The sequence below is a fragment of the Eschscholzia californica genome, unplaced genomic scaffold (assembly GCF_041429995.1).
Source record: "Eschscholzia californica isolate CP2 unplaced genomic scaffold, dmEscCali1.0.p SCAF_4, whole genome shotgun sequence".
In the NCBI taxonomy this organism is placed as follows: domain Eukaryota; kingdom Viridiplantae; phylum Streptophyta; class Magnoliopsida; order Ranunculales; family Papaveraceae; genus Eschscholzia; species Eschscholzia californica.
This window is the reverse complement of record NW_028238461.1, coordinates 53,490,690-53,508,129: the sequence shown is the minus strand read 5'-3', so window position 1 is coordinate 53,508,129 and position 17,440 is coordinate 53,490,690. Positions and strand designations below refer to the sequence as shown.

The window sequence follows — 17,440 nt, the reverse complement described above, 5'->3', positions numbered from 1 at the left end:
TTTAAATGGTCAAATGGGATGGTCACTTGACTTATGTATATATTTATCTTCAAAAATAATAAAAAGTGCCCTCATTGATGACTCTTCGGGTGACATAGTGGCATACCTAATGAATAAAACGAGAGATATTTTGGCCTTCCCCGTGAGCATAAAGACTAAAATGTCCACTATTTCTTGTGCATGAAAAAGGGAAGTAAAATTATGTGGATTGTATGTGAACACATAATATGGGAAATATTCCATTCACACTTACTTTTTTTTTTTTGTTGAAGACCATTCACACTTACTTTGATTTCAAAACCCCACAAATCCCCCTTACCAATCCAATTTCATTTCTCTCACAAATATAGGCGTATTGCTTGCCCCCCGGCCATTATATATAATGTCCGGACCAATCAAATCGCCTTCTTACATTTTATTATCCAATTCTCTTTCAAAAAGACACGCACTTGCCTGAGAAAACCAGAGCTATCTTTCTTTCTTTCTTTCTGAGTTCACCAATGGCGGATAAGCATTTCAAGTACGTCATCCTCGGTGGTGGTGTTTCTGCTGTAAGCTCTCTCTCTCTAAAATTCACTCTCTCTCTAAAGCTCTCTATCTGAAGGATAGTCATTTTTTGTGATTTATATTTGGACCTTTTGATTACACGTAGATCTGATCTTTTTCCTTTGTTCACTTACTAAATTTTGGGATGAAGAAGTTTTCTCAGATGTGTATAATTATCTTTTCCTAGGTTAATGAGTTTAATTGTGCATATGTTTAACAGGGATATGCAGCTAAAGAGTTTGCTAAACAAGGTGTTAAGCCTGGCGAGCTTGCTTTAATTTCCAAAGAAGCTGTAAGATTTCCAACCCTCTCTTTATTCTTCTTGTTAGTGTTTTCTCGCTTTTCAATGGTAGATGTTCTTTATTTTCTCCCCAAGTCAGAGTTCTGTTTTAGATTTTGTGTCAGTTTTAGTTGAACTAGTAGTTTTTAGATTAAACCCTAAGCACATACCACAACTCTTATTGATTTAAATCGAATAAGCAGATTGTCACTAGACCCACCCACATTTTAAAGCATGAATTTCAACTTTGCTGTTAGTAACAATAGTTTCTTTACTTTCAGGTGGCACCTTATGAACGTCCAGCTCTTAGCAAGGCATATCTTTTCCCTGAGGGTGAGTCATGACAATCATAAATTTAAGAATCGCCTTCAATAAAGTTTTTGGTCTAAATTGTTATACCTATTAACTTCAAACTTCGCTCTGTGACTAATAACGAGTTTTGCAATACTTTTAGTTGATCGACACTACTTTTTTGCAGCTCCTGCAAGATTACCAGGGTTTCATGTCTGTGTTGGAAGTGGGGGCGAGAGACTACTTCCTGAATGGTACACTCAGAAAGGTGATCATTCATTCTTGTATTTATTTGTCAAGGTTAAATATGTCTTAAATCTTTTAGCTAGTTAAGTTTGAGTACGGGTAGCTATATTTGTCACTTGTTACTGAGGGATTATACGGCCAATACCTTCTGGATTGAGCCACTTTTCCGTTTTTATCCAGTCTTCCAGAAGAAATTATTGGTTTAGAAGGTTATATTGTTTCAGAGTAAACATTAACAGAAACTGAGTGTGTATTTGTAGGCATAGAGTTGATCCTTAGCACTGAAATAGTGAAAGCTGATCTAGCTTCCAAGACTCTAACAAGTGCAGCTGGAGCAACCTTCAAGTACGAAGTGTTGGTCATTGCAACTGGTTCCACGGTAGGTATTCTCTCCGTAGAGTTTAGACAACCATACTTATTTCTTTTTGTGCGAAATTTGGGGTTCGGCCCTTAGTAGATATTCATCATGGAAGCTAGTCTTTCTATATTCCCTTGTGCTAGTGCCTAATAGTTAGCTTCTTCTCTCATATTTCAAGGTTATAAGATTGACTGATTTTGGAGTTCAAGGGGCCGACGCCAAGAATATCTTATATTTGAGAGAAATTGACGATGCCGATAAGCTTATAGAGGTCATTAAGGCAAAGAAAAATGGAAAAGCGGTCATTGTTGGAGGAGGATACATCGGTCTCGAGCTTGGAGCAGTTATGCAAATCAACAACTTGGATGTTACTATGGTCTATCCAGAGCCATGGTGCAGTAAGTCTCATATAACTATAAACCCCTAATTTTTTTTTGCTTAATATTCGCCTTCTCTTTTTCGCTCAGGAGTCTAAGCTTTTAGAACAACAATGTAAGAATCTCTTGTATAAATGTTTGTTGAATCCCCTTGAGTATTTTCGTGCAGTGCCTCGACTCTTTACTTCCGGAATAGCAGCTTTCTATGAGGGATATTATGCTAACAAGGGGATCAAAATTATTAAGGGAACAGTTGCTGTTGGGTTTGATTCAGACGCCAATGGAGAGGTAATCTACCACCACCACCTTATGCTTGATTACTTCAGACTAGATCAACTCGTCTATGGTCTTCTATGGCATCTTATACAAAGCAACCTGTTTGTTTCTTCAGGTGAAGGCAGTAAAGCTCAAGGATGGGAGAGTCCTGGATGCTGACATTGTCATTGTTGGTGTTGGTGGAAGACCATTGACGACATTATTCAAAGGCCAGGTTGAAGAGGAGAAAGGTGGAATCAAGGTTAGTCTAATATTCCAAATGAACAACTTCTTGGTCGGAATATTTGGTAGTCCATGATGCAACTTCTTTTTGTCAATCTTACATGGAGATTTCTTTCACTTGATTATTATTAAACTTCGGCACATGAAATTCGTATTCTTTTAGCTCTTTTCCTTATAATGCAGACAGATACATTCTTCAAAACAAGTGTTCCAGACGTGTACGCAGTGGGTGATGTAGCTACCTTCCCGCTGAAACTATACAATGAGATGAGAAGAGTTGAGCATGTAGACCATGCGAGGAAATCTGCAGAACAAGCTGTTAAGGTGAGAATCTCCTCTTCCTGACTTCGCCATTTTCTAAGTTTCTTTAATCAGCCTTTAACCCTGATAATCTAAGTCAAGTTAAATTCACTGAATAATATTGTTCACAAATGCAGGCTATCAAGGCCGCTGAAGAAGGGAAAACCACAGAAGTATACGACTACCTTCCTTACTTCTACTCTCGTTCATTTGATTTGTCGTGGCAGTTTTATGGAGACAATGTTGGGGAAACTGTACTTTACGGCGACAGTGATCCTTCATCAGCAAAGCCCAAGTTTGGTTCGTATTGGATCAAAGACGGGAAAGTGGTCGGTGCTTTCCTAGAGGGTGGAACACCAGAAGAAAACAAAGCCATTGCTAAGGTTGCAAGGGTTCAACCTTCAGTTGAGAATGTGGATCAACTAGCTAAGGAAGGTTTAACTTTTGCAAGTAAGATATAAGACATAAGCACAATCTTCCTAGGAAAGGGTGGGAGAGTGAGAGAGACATGGCAATGTGTGAGAAACCCTGGTACTATGATTCAAATAATGGGAATTGTTATTTTAGTTGAAATTGTCATTTCTTAGATGTGAATCTGAGGAATTATTTGGAAGAACTGTTTGAGTAAAATCTTGGAATAAATTAGCACACTGTTATCTCTATATTCTGTGAAAATCAAACTAAGGTGTTCTTAATTCAGAAGAGGATGGGAAGTCTCTAAACTCTTCTTTCAAAACTTAAAATGGTTAAGTATAACTTACATTTCCATCTTCCAAGTCAATTTGTGACTGACTCCAGCGTAACAAAGAAGTCACGGAGAAAAAGACTACAGGCAAGCCAAGAACTTGCTGTCTTAATCCAAAGGGGTAGGGCATAGGCGTTGAGGGTTAGCGACAGAGAACCCTCAACAGACAACAACATAAATCAAAAGAATCCAGGCACGCAAAGAATAAGCCAGTCTGATCCAAGGGGGTAGTCGTCGGGCCACGACAAACCCAAACCCCCAACGGACAATGAAATAGGCAATCCAAAAATAACAAGATAATATGCCGAGTGGTATGAAGGAAGAGCAAAATCCATCCAAGAGTTTCCAAACCAAACAATAGGAGTAATAAAAGGTTGATTTAAAACTTGAGTAATATCTCTAGAAATAGAAATCCAACAAAACTCTCCCTTACTCTACTGTCACCTAAAGAAAGAAAAAAAAATGGAACAATGCTAAAATAACATTTTTCATGACAAAAACATCAATACTCATAGTTAAGTAAAAGTAATTAACTTGGGGAGATGAAACTTCATATCCGGTGATCATCATCCAAATCTCTTAGTCAAATAGACTGAAACCCATGTCCTGAAACAACAAAAAGAAAAGTCAGAATCGAAGATAACAAGTCTATGTAGATCGAACAAGAGCATGATACTATCAAATTGTATTAAGTTTTTAAGAGAACAATCCTTACATCATCAGACTCTTCTTTCTCTTCAACCTTCTCCTCTTTCTTTTGCTCAGCAGCAGCTGGTGCTGCACCGCCACCACCAGAGGCAGCAACTGCAATTGAAGCACCACCACCACCACAAGGCACTGCAGCCAACTTCTCCCTTCCAGAGGCAATGAGTTCAGTTATATCCTTACCCTTCACTTGAGAAAGGAGGAGTTCAATTCTGTCATCATCAGCTTCAGCTCCAACTGCAAGACAAATTTATATCATTTAGGTCAAGAGAGTTACTATGCACTAGAAATCAACCTATATATATATATATATATATATATATATATATATATATGCACACAATAAAACAGTAGAAGTTGAAATTTGAAACTAGGTAATTATATACTTATCGCCTAATCAATTGATGATTCAGTTTTCATTTGAGCAGGGAAGTACATCACTTGGAAGATCAAGATGATAACAAAAGAAACCCAGCAAGCATAGAAAGAGAAGAGACAAACCCATCCACAGAAAATACAACAACCCATTGATATTCACATAATCGACATCCATTATTTCATTCTTGTTTCATTTTACATATACAAGAGTTGCTTAAACAAACCCTTACAAGATTGAAGGACTATCATCATGAGAGATTACTACTAACTAGGCATTCAAAAGTAAAAATAGCATTTAAAAATTGAAAAGGAGAAGAGAAAAAAAGAAGTCTAGCAACAATAATCATAAACCTAACATAGTTAAGGAGAATAAAGCCGGGAACTACTAGATCAACTCCGGCAAAAGACCCAATATTAATCAATGATTTTGTCCAGAAAATTGATTGACATTAAAGCATCAGAATTCATTTCATGTATCAAATAAGTTAAAATGGAGATTTTGGTTATATGTATCAAGAAAAGGGTAAGTTGTTACCTGATGCGAGGATTGCCTTGACATCTTCAGCGGTAGGGGCAGTGTTGCCACCCAAAACGGCGAGCAAGTAAGCAGCGACAACCTTCATATCTGCTAACAAGAAACTATAAACATACGTATCAGTTTCTAATAAATCAGAGAGATCGATAATACAGAGACAGAATAGAGAAAGAGAGAGAGAGAAATTACTTGGGATCTTTAGATATGCAGAAAGCAAAGCACACAGAGGTTCAAAGAAACGCAGGGAATGAGAAATGAGAACAAGTTTGGAATTTATACCCTGAACCCGGGCCTCTAGGGTTTCCTCATATGCAGCCACACCACTTATTTCCAACGGTAATTCTTGTTTTTTACTTTTACACTCTGATTACACCCACTCCCAATCCGATTAACAATTTGGTTGGCCAAATGGTTCAAAGTGTTAGATATAAAACTACAAATTTCTGGAGGTCTTACGTTCGATTTTCACAGGAGGTGGAATCCAAAGTTATTGAACTTGAGTTAAATATTTAATAAATATGTCGTGTTGTAGGCCTCTTTCATGTTATCGGGCTTTAGGCCTCTTTCATGTTATCGGGCTTTAGGTCTCTTTCATTATAAGCTTAACTTAGACGGTTATCGTGCTTACATCTACATGATATACGAATATTTTGTAACGACTGATGTAGATCGTAGCCGATTTCTGAAGAAAAGAAAAATTGACATATAATTTTGAGGGTAGTTTTAAAGGCTTAAAAGTGTTATTGGCGCCCTTAAGGCAAATTTTAGCGAGGGGTTGTTAAGAAAGGAGAGACAATAACAGTAGAGAGGCAGGCGCCTTTAAAATTACCCTAGTCCTGATTGTGGGTATAAAGATTTTGTGGACCTATTATGGCCCAAATTGAGTATAGGCAATTTAGAACCATCACCACCACTGTCACTTTCGACCATCACCATCAGACACGCACGTCCGACCACTACCACTACCAGCACCGCTATAGCTCTTTCCATTGGAACACAAACAAAATGTAGATAACTGTCCTGATCATTGATATTGCTCGTGGTTAGGAGCTGGTAGGGGCAAAACACACAGAAATGTCTATTTTTGGACTAAACTCCATCGTCCGAGTGTCCCAGCGGACCCACCTCTTTTCACCAAAATTATTATTTCCAGAAGTACATGGTATATTGCCCAAAATATTTCCAAAAGATTAGTGTATTACCACATTTTTCCTTTCCTTGGTGTGGCTAAGTGGCTTGGCCACCTCAAGTTGTACAATAATTGTGGAAGAAAATAATTTGTTTTGTTGATGTTCCTAGGAAAGTTAGATATATTGTACAAGAAGGGGAGAAGCACATTTCTAGGTCTTTTTTCTGCACTATTCTTGTATTTTTGTTCTTCCCTTTAGAGGCAAGTAAAATTTAAGAATGGTTGAGCTTCATTTTCCATTGGTTTTAGTTGTAGTACCTGTTTCAAGTTAATCTTCTCTTCACAAATTCAGCTATTCATTTGTTTCATCTAGATTTCAGAATTGGGTTCGGAAGAGCCCGCTAGATTAAGATTTCGATAAACAATAAAGCCTTAAATCATTAGATAGAAAACAGGAAACTGAAAAGAATACGAACTGAATGATAAAAACATCCTCCTATTATTACCACATTAGAGAAATAGTTTGAGAATTTGGTTTAGACTGACAACTGAAATCCAAGCATTCATCATAATTCATACAAAACATAATTGATAAAGACACTAGATGCTTAATATTTATTTCGAAGTACGGAACTCGCTTATAGGAGGATGATGAAGAAAACTCGCTCTCTAGGCTTGAGGAGGTCCTGATAATTCACGGATCTGCTGCTCCAGCTGCATCGTCGAGACGAAAGAGAAAAAAAGATTATCAGAGAGATGTTAAGCGGGTATATATATAAAGATCTAACAATTTTCCCATTTTGTTGAGTATACAATATATTATAAACGAAAATTATACACAAGCTTGATTGATATTGCAATATAGTAGCGAAGCAAGAGAATCCTATATATATATATATATATATATATATTTCCTATTCACCGTCGTTATGCATTACCTCAATGACTTTCTGAAAAGCGTTCTTGAGGCGGGAGAATTCAGTTTTGACATTGGACAACTCCTTGGAGCACCTAAGGGAACAAAAACCATTTTACTAGATTAAAAAAAATTCATAATCTCCATACATAGAAATGAGAAAAGTACCAAAGAAGGAGTAAGCAACATCTACTAAAAATCAATAAAAGAATCCCCAATTAATAAAGGAATATACCTATAGATTAGCATTATAAGGAGTATGGGTTCATGGACATGACATTACTCATACACAGTATGGTTTAGAGTTCCAAGTCTATCGTCAAATGATAACTTAACTCAAATAGTTCATCGGAATAACCTTGATCTAAGATTTAATGCAATAATAAAAGTGGGCATCATATCGCAAGAATTCAGGGAGCGAAAGAGTCATGTTAACAGTGTTTATCTCCAAAGAAAGCTTAGATCCATTATAAAGACACATAAGACTCTCGATATTGTTTCTGCTCAAATCCATCTAAACTTTTTAGAACTTAGAAGTACGCGTAAAAGTTTTGTGATGCCAACCAAATGGTTTAAGACTTCGTAAGATTCTCATTGAAAATCAGATTTTGTTTACCCTAAAGGTATTTGGAAGGATTATACATATAATGGCTCTAAGATCTACCAAATAGGAGCTTCTTGTCATTCATTAGGATGGTCCGCAGCAAAAGGAAGGTGCACAAATACAATACAAGCATTTGAAGCAATAATAAACAATAGGATGATTGAAAAGAAGTTTCATTCGTACCGAGCTTTATCCTTTTTCTTAGCAGCCTCTATGAAATCATCGCAACGAAGTTTAATTGGATGAGATCCCATGCTGCAAAATTATAACGTTCACAAGAGGTAAGAAGAATTTCAATGCACTTTTAGCCTCCTTTCAATAGGGAGAAGAAAAGGGGGTCAAGCAAAGCATCCAAATAAATCAATCGATGAGGGCTAAGAGTAGCCACCCCTTGAGCAAAGGATCAAGCCAAGTTCCCTCATTAGGAGGTTCTGCTTGGTACCAACAAGATATTACCATGAGGAAATCCAATAGTTTGGTGAAAATCTCTTATCCAGATTTTTGTAAAGTAACCTTCGAATATATTATTTTGCAAAAAGGTACCAAGAAAGCTAAAACTTGACAGAGCTAGCAGAAACAGTATTATTTTGAGAAAGAATTCATGTCATTTACCACTAGATACATTACGAAACGACTTTCCCTCATTTATACACATCCAATTTCATTCAATGTAGACTTACCCGTTTTCAATTGTATTTATGATAAGAAAAATTTCAAAAGATTACTTCTTCAATTTGAAGTAAGCCACCAATCAGAGATCCAAGAATCAAATCTATTAATTATCTCGGACGTAAATTTAATCTCCACGTGCATTCCTCGCATTGAGCAGCGAGTTAGAGAACACGAAAGCTAGAAAATAAACAACTCGACACGTATTTTGGATTTAAGATTTGCACACGATTTAGTCATTTGCTGCACAAAGGCACATGAAACTGATAAAGATACCGTTAAATGCAAACGTGCAAAGATACCGAACTATGTCAGAGAACTGGAGAGCTAAATCAATGATTGATTATTGTCGTTGGCGATGCAAAAGCAGATAAAAAGTTATGTGAGTGTGAAAATTTTCTTATCCAATAACATCATACTTTTTGATGCACAAGAGACTATGCAAATGAACTATTGTCAAGATATATACCTTGAGCAAGTTCCTCTTAGTTGTATCATATGTTCCCTAAGCTTAAGGAAGTTAAAAACAGGTTTCCTGCAAACAATAGAACATCAACAATGATCAATCAAATAAAGTCCTAAATAGCTATAACTACAGGAAATATTAAAATCCATTCAAGCAATAAAGTTCCAAATTACGTGTACTGATCCAGTTCACCGACAAGTCGCTCCATGTCAGCACAGAACATTGAAAGGCTGTCAGCAATAAATCCAGCACAGTTTGAATCTTGAATCACTTGTACATCATCATATAACACATCTATAATTCCCTGCATGAGATAATTAAACCACATGATCATCACTACCAGCCATTCCATCATGCATTTCTCTTGATATAAATTACTTTCTACAAATTCAAACTCTTTGGAGAGAGCAATTTTTTAACAGGTTCAAAAAGCTGTGTGAAACCCACTCATAAAAGAGAAAAATAAGAATGAAACTCGGCCCAACACTAAGCGGAGTATTAACAAAGAAATATGTTAGGGAACAGAAAAACGAGGCAGACTGTGGGTAGAAATCTTAAGTGGCTTGCCGTGATTCGTGCTTCTGATGATTCGAATCTACTGAACAACGAATCACGACAAGGCATATACCATTTCTGTTTGGAGTCTGTCTAGTTTTTCTTGTTCCCTATCATCACTCGTTAACAAATCAGGAAAACAATCAATTCTCTCTACAAATTCAAATCTTTTGAAAAAGATGTTTTTAACAAATTCAAAGGTATGCTTGAAACCCACTCGTAAAAGAGGAAAGAAACCCGGCCGAACACTAACCAAAGTGTTAAAAAATCAGGAAAACAATCAATCTCTCTACAACTGCTAGATTTTAAAGAAAATGGTTATTCAAATGAAATCATGATCCTTACTATGTCCAAGTCACAAACATCCATAAAAGCAAATCAAAATGTTACTAAATGATCTTATAGAATCAAGAATTTCATATTATAACCTCTCTCTCTCTCTCTCCCTCTCCCACTCATAACCTCTCTCCCTATCTCTCTCTCCCACTCATAACCTCTCTCCCTATCTCTCTCTCCCACTCATAACCTCTCTCCCTATCTCTCTCTCACTCTCATAACCTCTCTCTCTCTCTCTCTCTCCCTCTCATAACCTCTCTCCCTATCTCTCTCATAACCCTCTCTCTATATCTTTCACTCTCATAACCTCTCTCTCTCTCTCACTCTCATAACCTTTTTCTGTCTCCCTCTCATAACCTCTCTCTGTCTCTCTCTCTCACTCTCTTACTCTCTCATAACTCTCTCTCTCTCTCTCTCTCTCTCTCTCTCTCTCTCTCTCTCTCTCTCTCACATAACCTCTCTCTCTCTCATTCTCATAACCCTGTCTCTCTCTCATTCTCATAACCCTATCTCTCTCTCTCACTCTCATAACCTATCTCTCTCACTCTCATAACTCTCTCTCTCTCTCTCCAAGACCAGTAAGCTTTGAAGTAACCAACAAAACAGAGTTTGTATTAGATCCAAACAGATGCATGGAAAAAATGAAGGAAATGAGCTAGAATCAATGATAAAGAAAACTTCAAATAAGAAAGAAATCAAAATAACTCACAAACTTAATCAATAATAAATAAACAGTAGAGATTTGTTATACCTCAGCATACATTTGAGCAACAAGTTGAAAGAGCTTTGCTCTGAGATCAGTTATAGTCGACATTTTCTCACACAAATAACCTAAGCTACTGAAACCACTTCACTTAAAACAGGTGAAGAACTCAAGCAGTAGCTAAATGGGTATATATAGAACAAAAGAGAAAGGGCTTTAGAGAGAGAAATTGTCAGAATTTTCCAATGCGTTAATCCCAATGTGGAGTCTGCTTATTTGGCAAAAACACACTTCCACAAATAACATAACAGTCTATTTAATGAGGCTTTCCAAATTTCTATGATAATGTACATCCCTGTGTTAGATAAGACCTGATTCCAACTCATGTGCAAGTGACACATAGGAATTTTAAGTTTGAATTGGTTTTTCTGCTATTGAAACAATGGGCATCCACTGAAAGTTGGGTAAGGTCAGTTGTATGTTAACATGTTTGACCAAATCATGACGTTGAGAAGAAAGAAGGAAGGTGGTTACATTTTTTGCCACAGTTGACCATTTGTTTAGTGACAAGTAGTAGGCAACAGTGAAAACACTCATACTGGGGCACTTATGGAATTCCAAAATGAAAAAATAGTCCAAAAAATTTAAACTATTTTAGGAGTTCAATAAATTAGATAATCCAATTCCTTTATTGATATTTATGCTACCATATTTAAAAAAATTGCATGCCTATTTTTCAATTGCATTTATTGTCTTGTATGTCATTTTATAACTAAATACAGTAAAATTAGCTTACACTCCTAGCATTTCTTTCTAGAATATTTTACTATTATTCGAGTAATACTTTTTCCATTTGTTTAGAATTATACTATGAGCTTTGTCTAGAAAGTGACGTATTCTACCAGATGTTTTTCTTGAAGTAAAAGATATTCCGACAAGTTTGTCGGCCAAATCTGCAGAGGGATTATACGACATTAATTTTATTCTGACAAAGCTCGTACGAAAGAAATCTTCTGAGATTTTCAAATTATTGGCACAACCTAACGTGGGTGTCATCTAATTTGGTCGAGGACGTCACATACTTGGGACCGTCACAATCACTTAGGCTTAGAGTCTCACTCAACGCATTCATGTCACAATCTCTACCTTCGATTTCAAATTATTGAGATTTAAGCAAAAAAAAATGACGAGAATTTGTGGCCTTCAAATGGTCACATGATCTTGTGAGTCGAACTTTTAGTAAGACTCTAGGGAACATAAGCATTTCTTGAAACCTATGCTCGATCACGTATTTCTACTGACCAGCTAGTCTCACACTCATCTCAAAACTCAAATACAATTAGGGCTAAATATATTCGCAATTATGTTAAACTTATAGCAAATTTTCCATAACCGCTTCGTTTATAGTTGGACAATTACAAATAAACTACCTATATATACATACAATTAGATACCCAAATAGATATATACGATCTATGGTTAATCATATACTAAATCATTACTTTACAATGATATAAATCTAATATGTAAGAAACATAATTATATTATTTACATTTGATTTCTATATATTTTCTAAGTAATCTAACCAATCTTACTAAAGCACACTAACCGATCACAATTCCGTCCTAAATCTCTTCGATATAAAAATCTAGAGAGGTAAAATACCTCTCCAAGATTTAACAAATGGGAGTTTGCTCAGTTGTCAGTGGAGAAGCCACATTTATTCCTAACCACATTTATTCCTACAACCTCAAAAATTTGCGGTATCGGTTACTAGACAATCAGAAACGTAACTACGACTATTACTAACCCGACCCATCTCTAAAATTCTGCATATAATAACCACTGAATTCATATTCTAGATACAAACTTATACATGGAGGACCCAAGCTCATTATAAGGATGGATGCGTGAACATAAAACAAACGAATACAGATACTTTATCTTGTGTATTTGCAGACAATTGAAATATAATAGAACATGATGAATAAGTTGGCCCTTTCAGGATTTGATGTTTACTTACAGTATTTAGTTACCGACCCGTTTGTCACTTGCACTGCTGGTGCCTCTGCTTCACAGAAAGCAGCCCTCTTTCCAGTTTGGGCAACCATCTGCAAGATCACATCTGGGGACAAATTTGTTTTTACAGCCACTTTCCGGATCTGTTCCTTCGTATCCACATCGAAGGACTCAAAACCTGTAATATAAAGCCGGCACTAAGAAATAGATACTATACCACTGTTTGAACGTAACAAAAAATAAAAGCCAGATAACCGGCATTTGGGTTCTATTTCCAAACTATTAGTAAGAGGTGCAGTATATGAAAAAGAAACATGCGAAACAATAAAGAAAAAAAAAACAAATTCACTTGATTTTTAGTGTTAGTCCTTCGAAAAATGTTGATCTTACACTAAGTTGTTCTGCAATCTGTCTTCTGGGTGCAGACAGATAAACCCTCCAGTTTCATTTTATTTCCTTTCAGTTTCAGACACTCAACCCCTTTTACAATATAAAATCACCCCAGCAAAAATTTATCCCTTTCACTAAGATGCATGTGGGTCTTAGTTTCTTACCGAAAAGGAAATTCTTCTTTCAGAGAGTCTAAGATTTTGTGACTGTTCCATCTATCCCGACGATGTATGAAAATATGCACTGGGAGATTTAAAATATTTAATATATTATTTTTCGTTGATTGCGATCAACTGAAATGACCACACTGGCACCTATTGACAACCACCACTATAAGCCGTATTACGAATAGAGATTTTCACTATTTTATTTAAGGAGAATTTCACTGTTTCTCGACGGCTCTCCAGAGTGGAACAAGCTATACGTTGCATGTTCAATCATTAGTTACTTAAAATGAGACACAAACCCATGCTTAAATTGGATCATGTTATTAACAATTAATATTCATAATATGTACATTATTTTGTAGGTGCTATTCCATATCACATATGTTCCGGTGTAACACAAGCAGAAAAAAGGGTTGTAGAGAAAGATTTTGCTATCAAGTGTTAGAATATTTTAAAGATCTGTTCTTTCAAATGTCACACAATAGTATGGAAGCACTGAAGCACATCTGCAGAAGACTAATGTCATTGTTACGTGTCACGTTAGTGTAAGGACATAAACGTAGAGAAACTAGACGTAACCTTCTGTTTTGTGCGAGCCCTCTTCACAGCCTCAGAACACCTTCAAATGACATACCAACCTTGAGCATAGTGCACCACAGTCTACATACTACACAACAATCTGCATATTACAGACTTGTGGACGTGAAATTTATTTGCAATTTCTTGAACAGACATTTGTCCGTAGTTGGACATCACATACTAGACCAGTTTTTTGACCGTTCAGGCTGGAGTTAGTTCCCTGTGGGCATTGCCTAGACATAACGACAATACAGATTCAAAAAGTGATCAAAGAATCAATATTTATTTTTCTTAAGTAATGAGTTGGCTTGCAATTTGACGTCGATCGTGACGACGCAAGACTCACAACGGCGAAAATGAACATACTTTATATTTAAGTCACCCACAGATCCACCTCTTGGTTGCCCATTGCCACATTAAAGGGAAAAGAAATGGCGCAGTGTTATTTGATCTAAATAGGAAAAGTGTATCGTCTTGGAATGCATATACCATTATTGCCAATGTATCTACCAAATAATGCAGAAAAATCTATAGACAAAGTCAGTGCATTTACTGAATATTGCTAATTGATTTCACGTATTGATAAAGCATCGCTTGGTGACAATTTGGACATAAATTTAACTTTAGATTGCTTCATTATGATTTCATGTTTGAGAACCCCATTCATGAAATCAGACTGGAATACCAAAGGGCTACATAGATAAACAACACAGCCCATCCCAGACTTAGTTCCCATATGAACGATGAGAAGAAAAATAAATGCAAAAGCTAATCGATGAGTACCCATATAAGTCAGCCTAAAAACTTTTTGTTTCATCTGGAAGCTCACTGAATTATGCCATCTTGCCATACAATCCGAGAAAGATCTCTAACTTAACACGAGGTTGACATAGCAAAGTCATGTTAGAGATTTGTATCAGATGGCAAGAAGAATATATATATACATATATATATATATATGTATATATATACATGTATACATATGGATATATGTATATATATATACACGTATACATATGGATATACATATATATTGGATATGAATGTGTTTGTTTGTCTGCGTTGTTTTAAGAATCAAGACATAATTTTGAACAAAAAAAATGGACTATTCCAGATGTCATTTTCCTGCAAGACTACAACTACAGGTTCTTTGACCTAAACATTCTGCAGAGTTTTTCTAGGGCGGGAGCGGGGAATCTGCCTGTTATATTTGTCCTTAGCTAAAAGACTCTTTAGTTCAATATCATAGTAACTGTTTCTTTCGTGGATAAAAAATAAAGAACGCTTTGCTCAACGTGATGATACCAAATAGTTTTCTTTTGTCGAGCAATAAACCAGAAACTAGTAAAACACGGAAAGTTTGGTGTTAAATACACATTACTCGATCTATTTTGGATTGGATAAGGCATGATCCAGAAATTGCAAGAGGAGTAAATGAATAAATCCATATGTTCTCGGAGTTTAAATTGTAAAACACCAGATGGAACTATGATAAGTCATGGTAACTAATAACTCAATAGCTCTCCTCCAGACTATCGATAGGTTCACAAAGCTATTATTTTACAAACAAAAGATGATTTCAAGTTCTTACAACAAAATTTTAGGCATTAGGGTCTCGCACAAAGTGATACGACACTACAAATACTCACTCTAGATCACTGAATAAGAACCGCTGAAGACCCCCCCCCCCCCCTAAACACGGATTTAACTACTTTCCAAATGAGAATCGAGAATATACTTTTTAATGCAAATCTGCTTTGCCTCTTATGTATAAATGAACTTATTATTACAACTTTGTGGTCATCAACTCAAAACCAATTGGCAATGAGTGGGGAGGAGCTAGACATTCCACTCTTGGTTACTAGATCACCCGTCTCCCGGGAGGGACTACTCTCACACGGATGCCATTTTTTTAGCCTAACACATTTTTTTCGAGTGACATGGGGCACATGTGGCTTTTATTAAACCTATTACGTGTGGGCCTACATCTGATAGCATGTTAACTTTGTGATCACCCAACTATAAATTAATTGGCAATGCGTGCAGAGGACTGAGAACCTAGACATTATAATCTTGGTTACTACATCACCCTAGCCTTCTCCCATGTGGGACTATTCTCACACTTAACATAATCCATGAAGTAAACTCGAGAACCTTTTACATGGTATGGGGTTATATTAGGACGTAAGAAGCAATTTACTAATCTTTCTTGTTCCTCAGGCGCTGATTCAAAGTAAATATGGTAAATTACTATAATAACAACTATAGGAATTTACACACAGAAAACCCTAGGTAATATCACTAATCAAGGTTGTCCTATAGATGCGATCGACTCCAATTCCAATTCAAACGAAGCAGAACTAAATCAAAGAGAAAGATAACAAGATCAAGATAGTGGTCGACGTTGACAAAATTGCTCCTAATTATGAGAAATGAGTAAATACACGTTCAAAATTAAGTTCGAAAACCCTAAAAGATACTCGAAATGGACATAGATAAATGGATAAGAATTGAATACCTGACTAGTAGAGGACCAGAGTCCAGAGAGAAAGAGAGAGAAGGTGAATGCCGCGAACTTTCGAGTACCCGCTTCGGATATCAAATGCGATTCCCGGGGTTTTTTTTGGACAGCCGTATGAAGCGTGAGAATAACGCATACAAAATTGGGTTATTTCCCATTCGGCCCCTAATTTATGATTAATTTTCTTTAGCCCTCTATTGAACAAAAATACTCAAATGATCCTCTTTTTTCTCGGTTAGTATTGTTTGTTCGTTTGTTTGTTTTTTGTCCGACAAAATTATTACATTATTTATACCTTTAATATGCCAAATTCAATAACTATGGATTCCACATCTTCTGGGAATCGCACTTGGGACTTCCAAGGTTTTGGAGTTTATGTCAACACTATCAACCACTTGTGCAACTAAGTGTTGACTCACTAAGTGTTGTTAATGTTAGTATTTACATCCCTATTTTACCATTGTCATCAATAAGAATACTTCCCTCTGTTGTCTCCCGTATTCATCTTCATCCCATTACTTTCATTTAACTTCATCGATCAAAAAGATCAAACCGGAAATTCTTTTTCCTTGTATTTCATTCACTGCTCGTCTTCATCTTCTTACTCATGCATATCTTCTCTCCTCTCTCAAAATTTGGCTCTCTTTTTGTCCCAGGCGAAGGGATTTGGAGTCCAAACCCCAGACCACTGGGATTTGAATCCTTTAGAAAGTAACATAGGGGTCCAAAATCTCATATTTAAGATTTAAATCCCATGTGAATTGTGTTTTCTGAACTTACCCCTAATATAAATGCATATATGACTGTCCATTTTTAATTAATATTCACATGGTTACATGAATAAGGTGAGTGATTTAAGAGATAATATTTTGATTTTGGGACATCCAAGACTTGGGTGGAAAAATCTAAATTACCAAGTATTGGAAGTCGCCATTCTCAACAACCTTTTATTTTCTTGATACTGGGTAAGGGTCGTCTGCTGTCAAAAAAAAAATTCTTTTTTCTTCTCATTTTCTCCTTTCCCGCCTACGCCGGACTACCACCTCCACCATCATCTCACCTTCGTTTCCTTTCCTTCCCATTGTTCTTCCTCTTGCGCTCTATGCCTCTATCTAGTAACCCAACCC

General features: G+C 36.3%; 3 protein-coding genes across 7 annotated transcripts; 1 reads left to right on the top strand and 2 right to left on the bottom strand.

Moving 5' to 3' along the window:
• The first annotated feature begins 176 nt into the window (after positions 1-176).
• LOC147546142 (monodehydroascorbate reductase) lies at positions 177-3,558 on the top strand. The gene is made up of 10 exons (XM_086637543.1): positions 177-551; positions 767-838; positions 1,108-1,159; positions 1,305-1,385; positions 1,624-1,742; positions 1,900-2,119; positions 2,268-2,386; positions 2,490-2,615; positions 2,780-2,920; positions 3,034-3,558. The coding sequence occupies exons 1-10, from the start codon at positions 501-503 to the stop codon at positions 3,355-3,357; spliced, it is 1,305 nt and encodes a 434-aa protein (XP_086493669.1). The 5' UTR covers positions 177-500; the 3' UTR covers positions 3,358-3,558.
• Positions 3,559-3,999: 441 nt separating this feature from the next.
• LOC147546141 (large ribosomal subunit protein P2B-like) lies at positions 4,000-5,658 on the bottom strand. Of its 2 annotated transcripts, none has more exons than XM_086637544.1 (4): positions 5,449-5,658; positions 5,260-5,363; positions 4,357-4,583; positions 4,000-4,247 (listed from the first exon to the last, which is right to left on the bottom strand). In XM_086637544.1, the coding sequence occupies exons 2-4, from the start codon at positions 5,345-5,347 to the stop codon at positions 4,221-4,223; spliced, it is 342 nt and encodes a 113-aa protein (XP_086493670.1). In that variant the 5' UTR covers positions 5,348-5,363; positions 5,449-5,658; the 3' UTR covers positions 4,000-4,220. The 2 variants fall into 2 exon arrangements, with proteins under 2 accessions (XP_086493670.1, XP_086493672.1); XM_086637546.1 differs by having other exon boundaries at positions 5,260-5,349; positions 5,449-5,549.
• Positions 5,659-6,868: 1,210 nt separating this feature from the next.
• LOC147546140 (histidine-containing phosphotransfer protein 1-like) lies at positions 6,869-16,453 on the bottom strand. 4 transcript variants are annotated; one of them, XM_086636695.1, is made up of 9 exons: positions 16,311-16,453; positions 13,793-13,880; positions 12,661-12,834; positions 10,686-10,817; positions 9,217-9,347; positions 9,047-9,112; positions 8,092-8,163; positions 7,327-7,399; positions 6,869-7,102 (listed from the first exon to the last, which is right to left on the bottom strand). In XM_086636695.1, exons 4-9 carry the CDS (start codon positions 10,746-10,748, stop codon positions 7,058-7,060), a joined length of 450 nt encoding a protein of 149 aa, XP_086492821.1. In that variant the 5' UTR covers positions 10,749-10,817; positions 12,661-12,834; positions 13,793-13,880; positions 16,311-16,453; the 3' UTR covers positions 6,869-7,057. The 4 variants fall into 4 exon arrangements, with proteins under 4 accessions (XP_086492821.1, XP_086492823.1, XP_086492824.1 ...); XM_086636697.1 differs by having other exon boundaries at positions 10,686-10,773; positions 13,793-14,025; positions 16,311-16,445; XM_086636698.1 differs by having other exon boundaries at positions 10,686-10,773; positions 13,793-13,873; positions 16,311-16,385.
• Between the last annotated feature and the right edge of the window lie 987 nt (positions 16,454-17,440).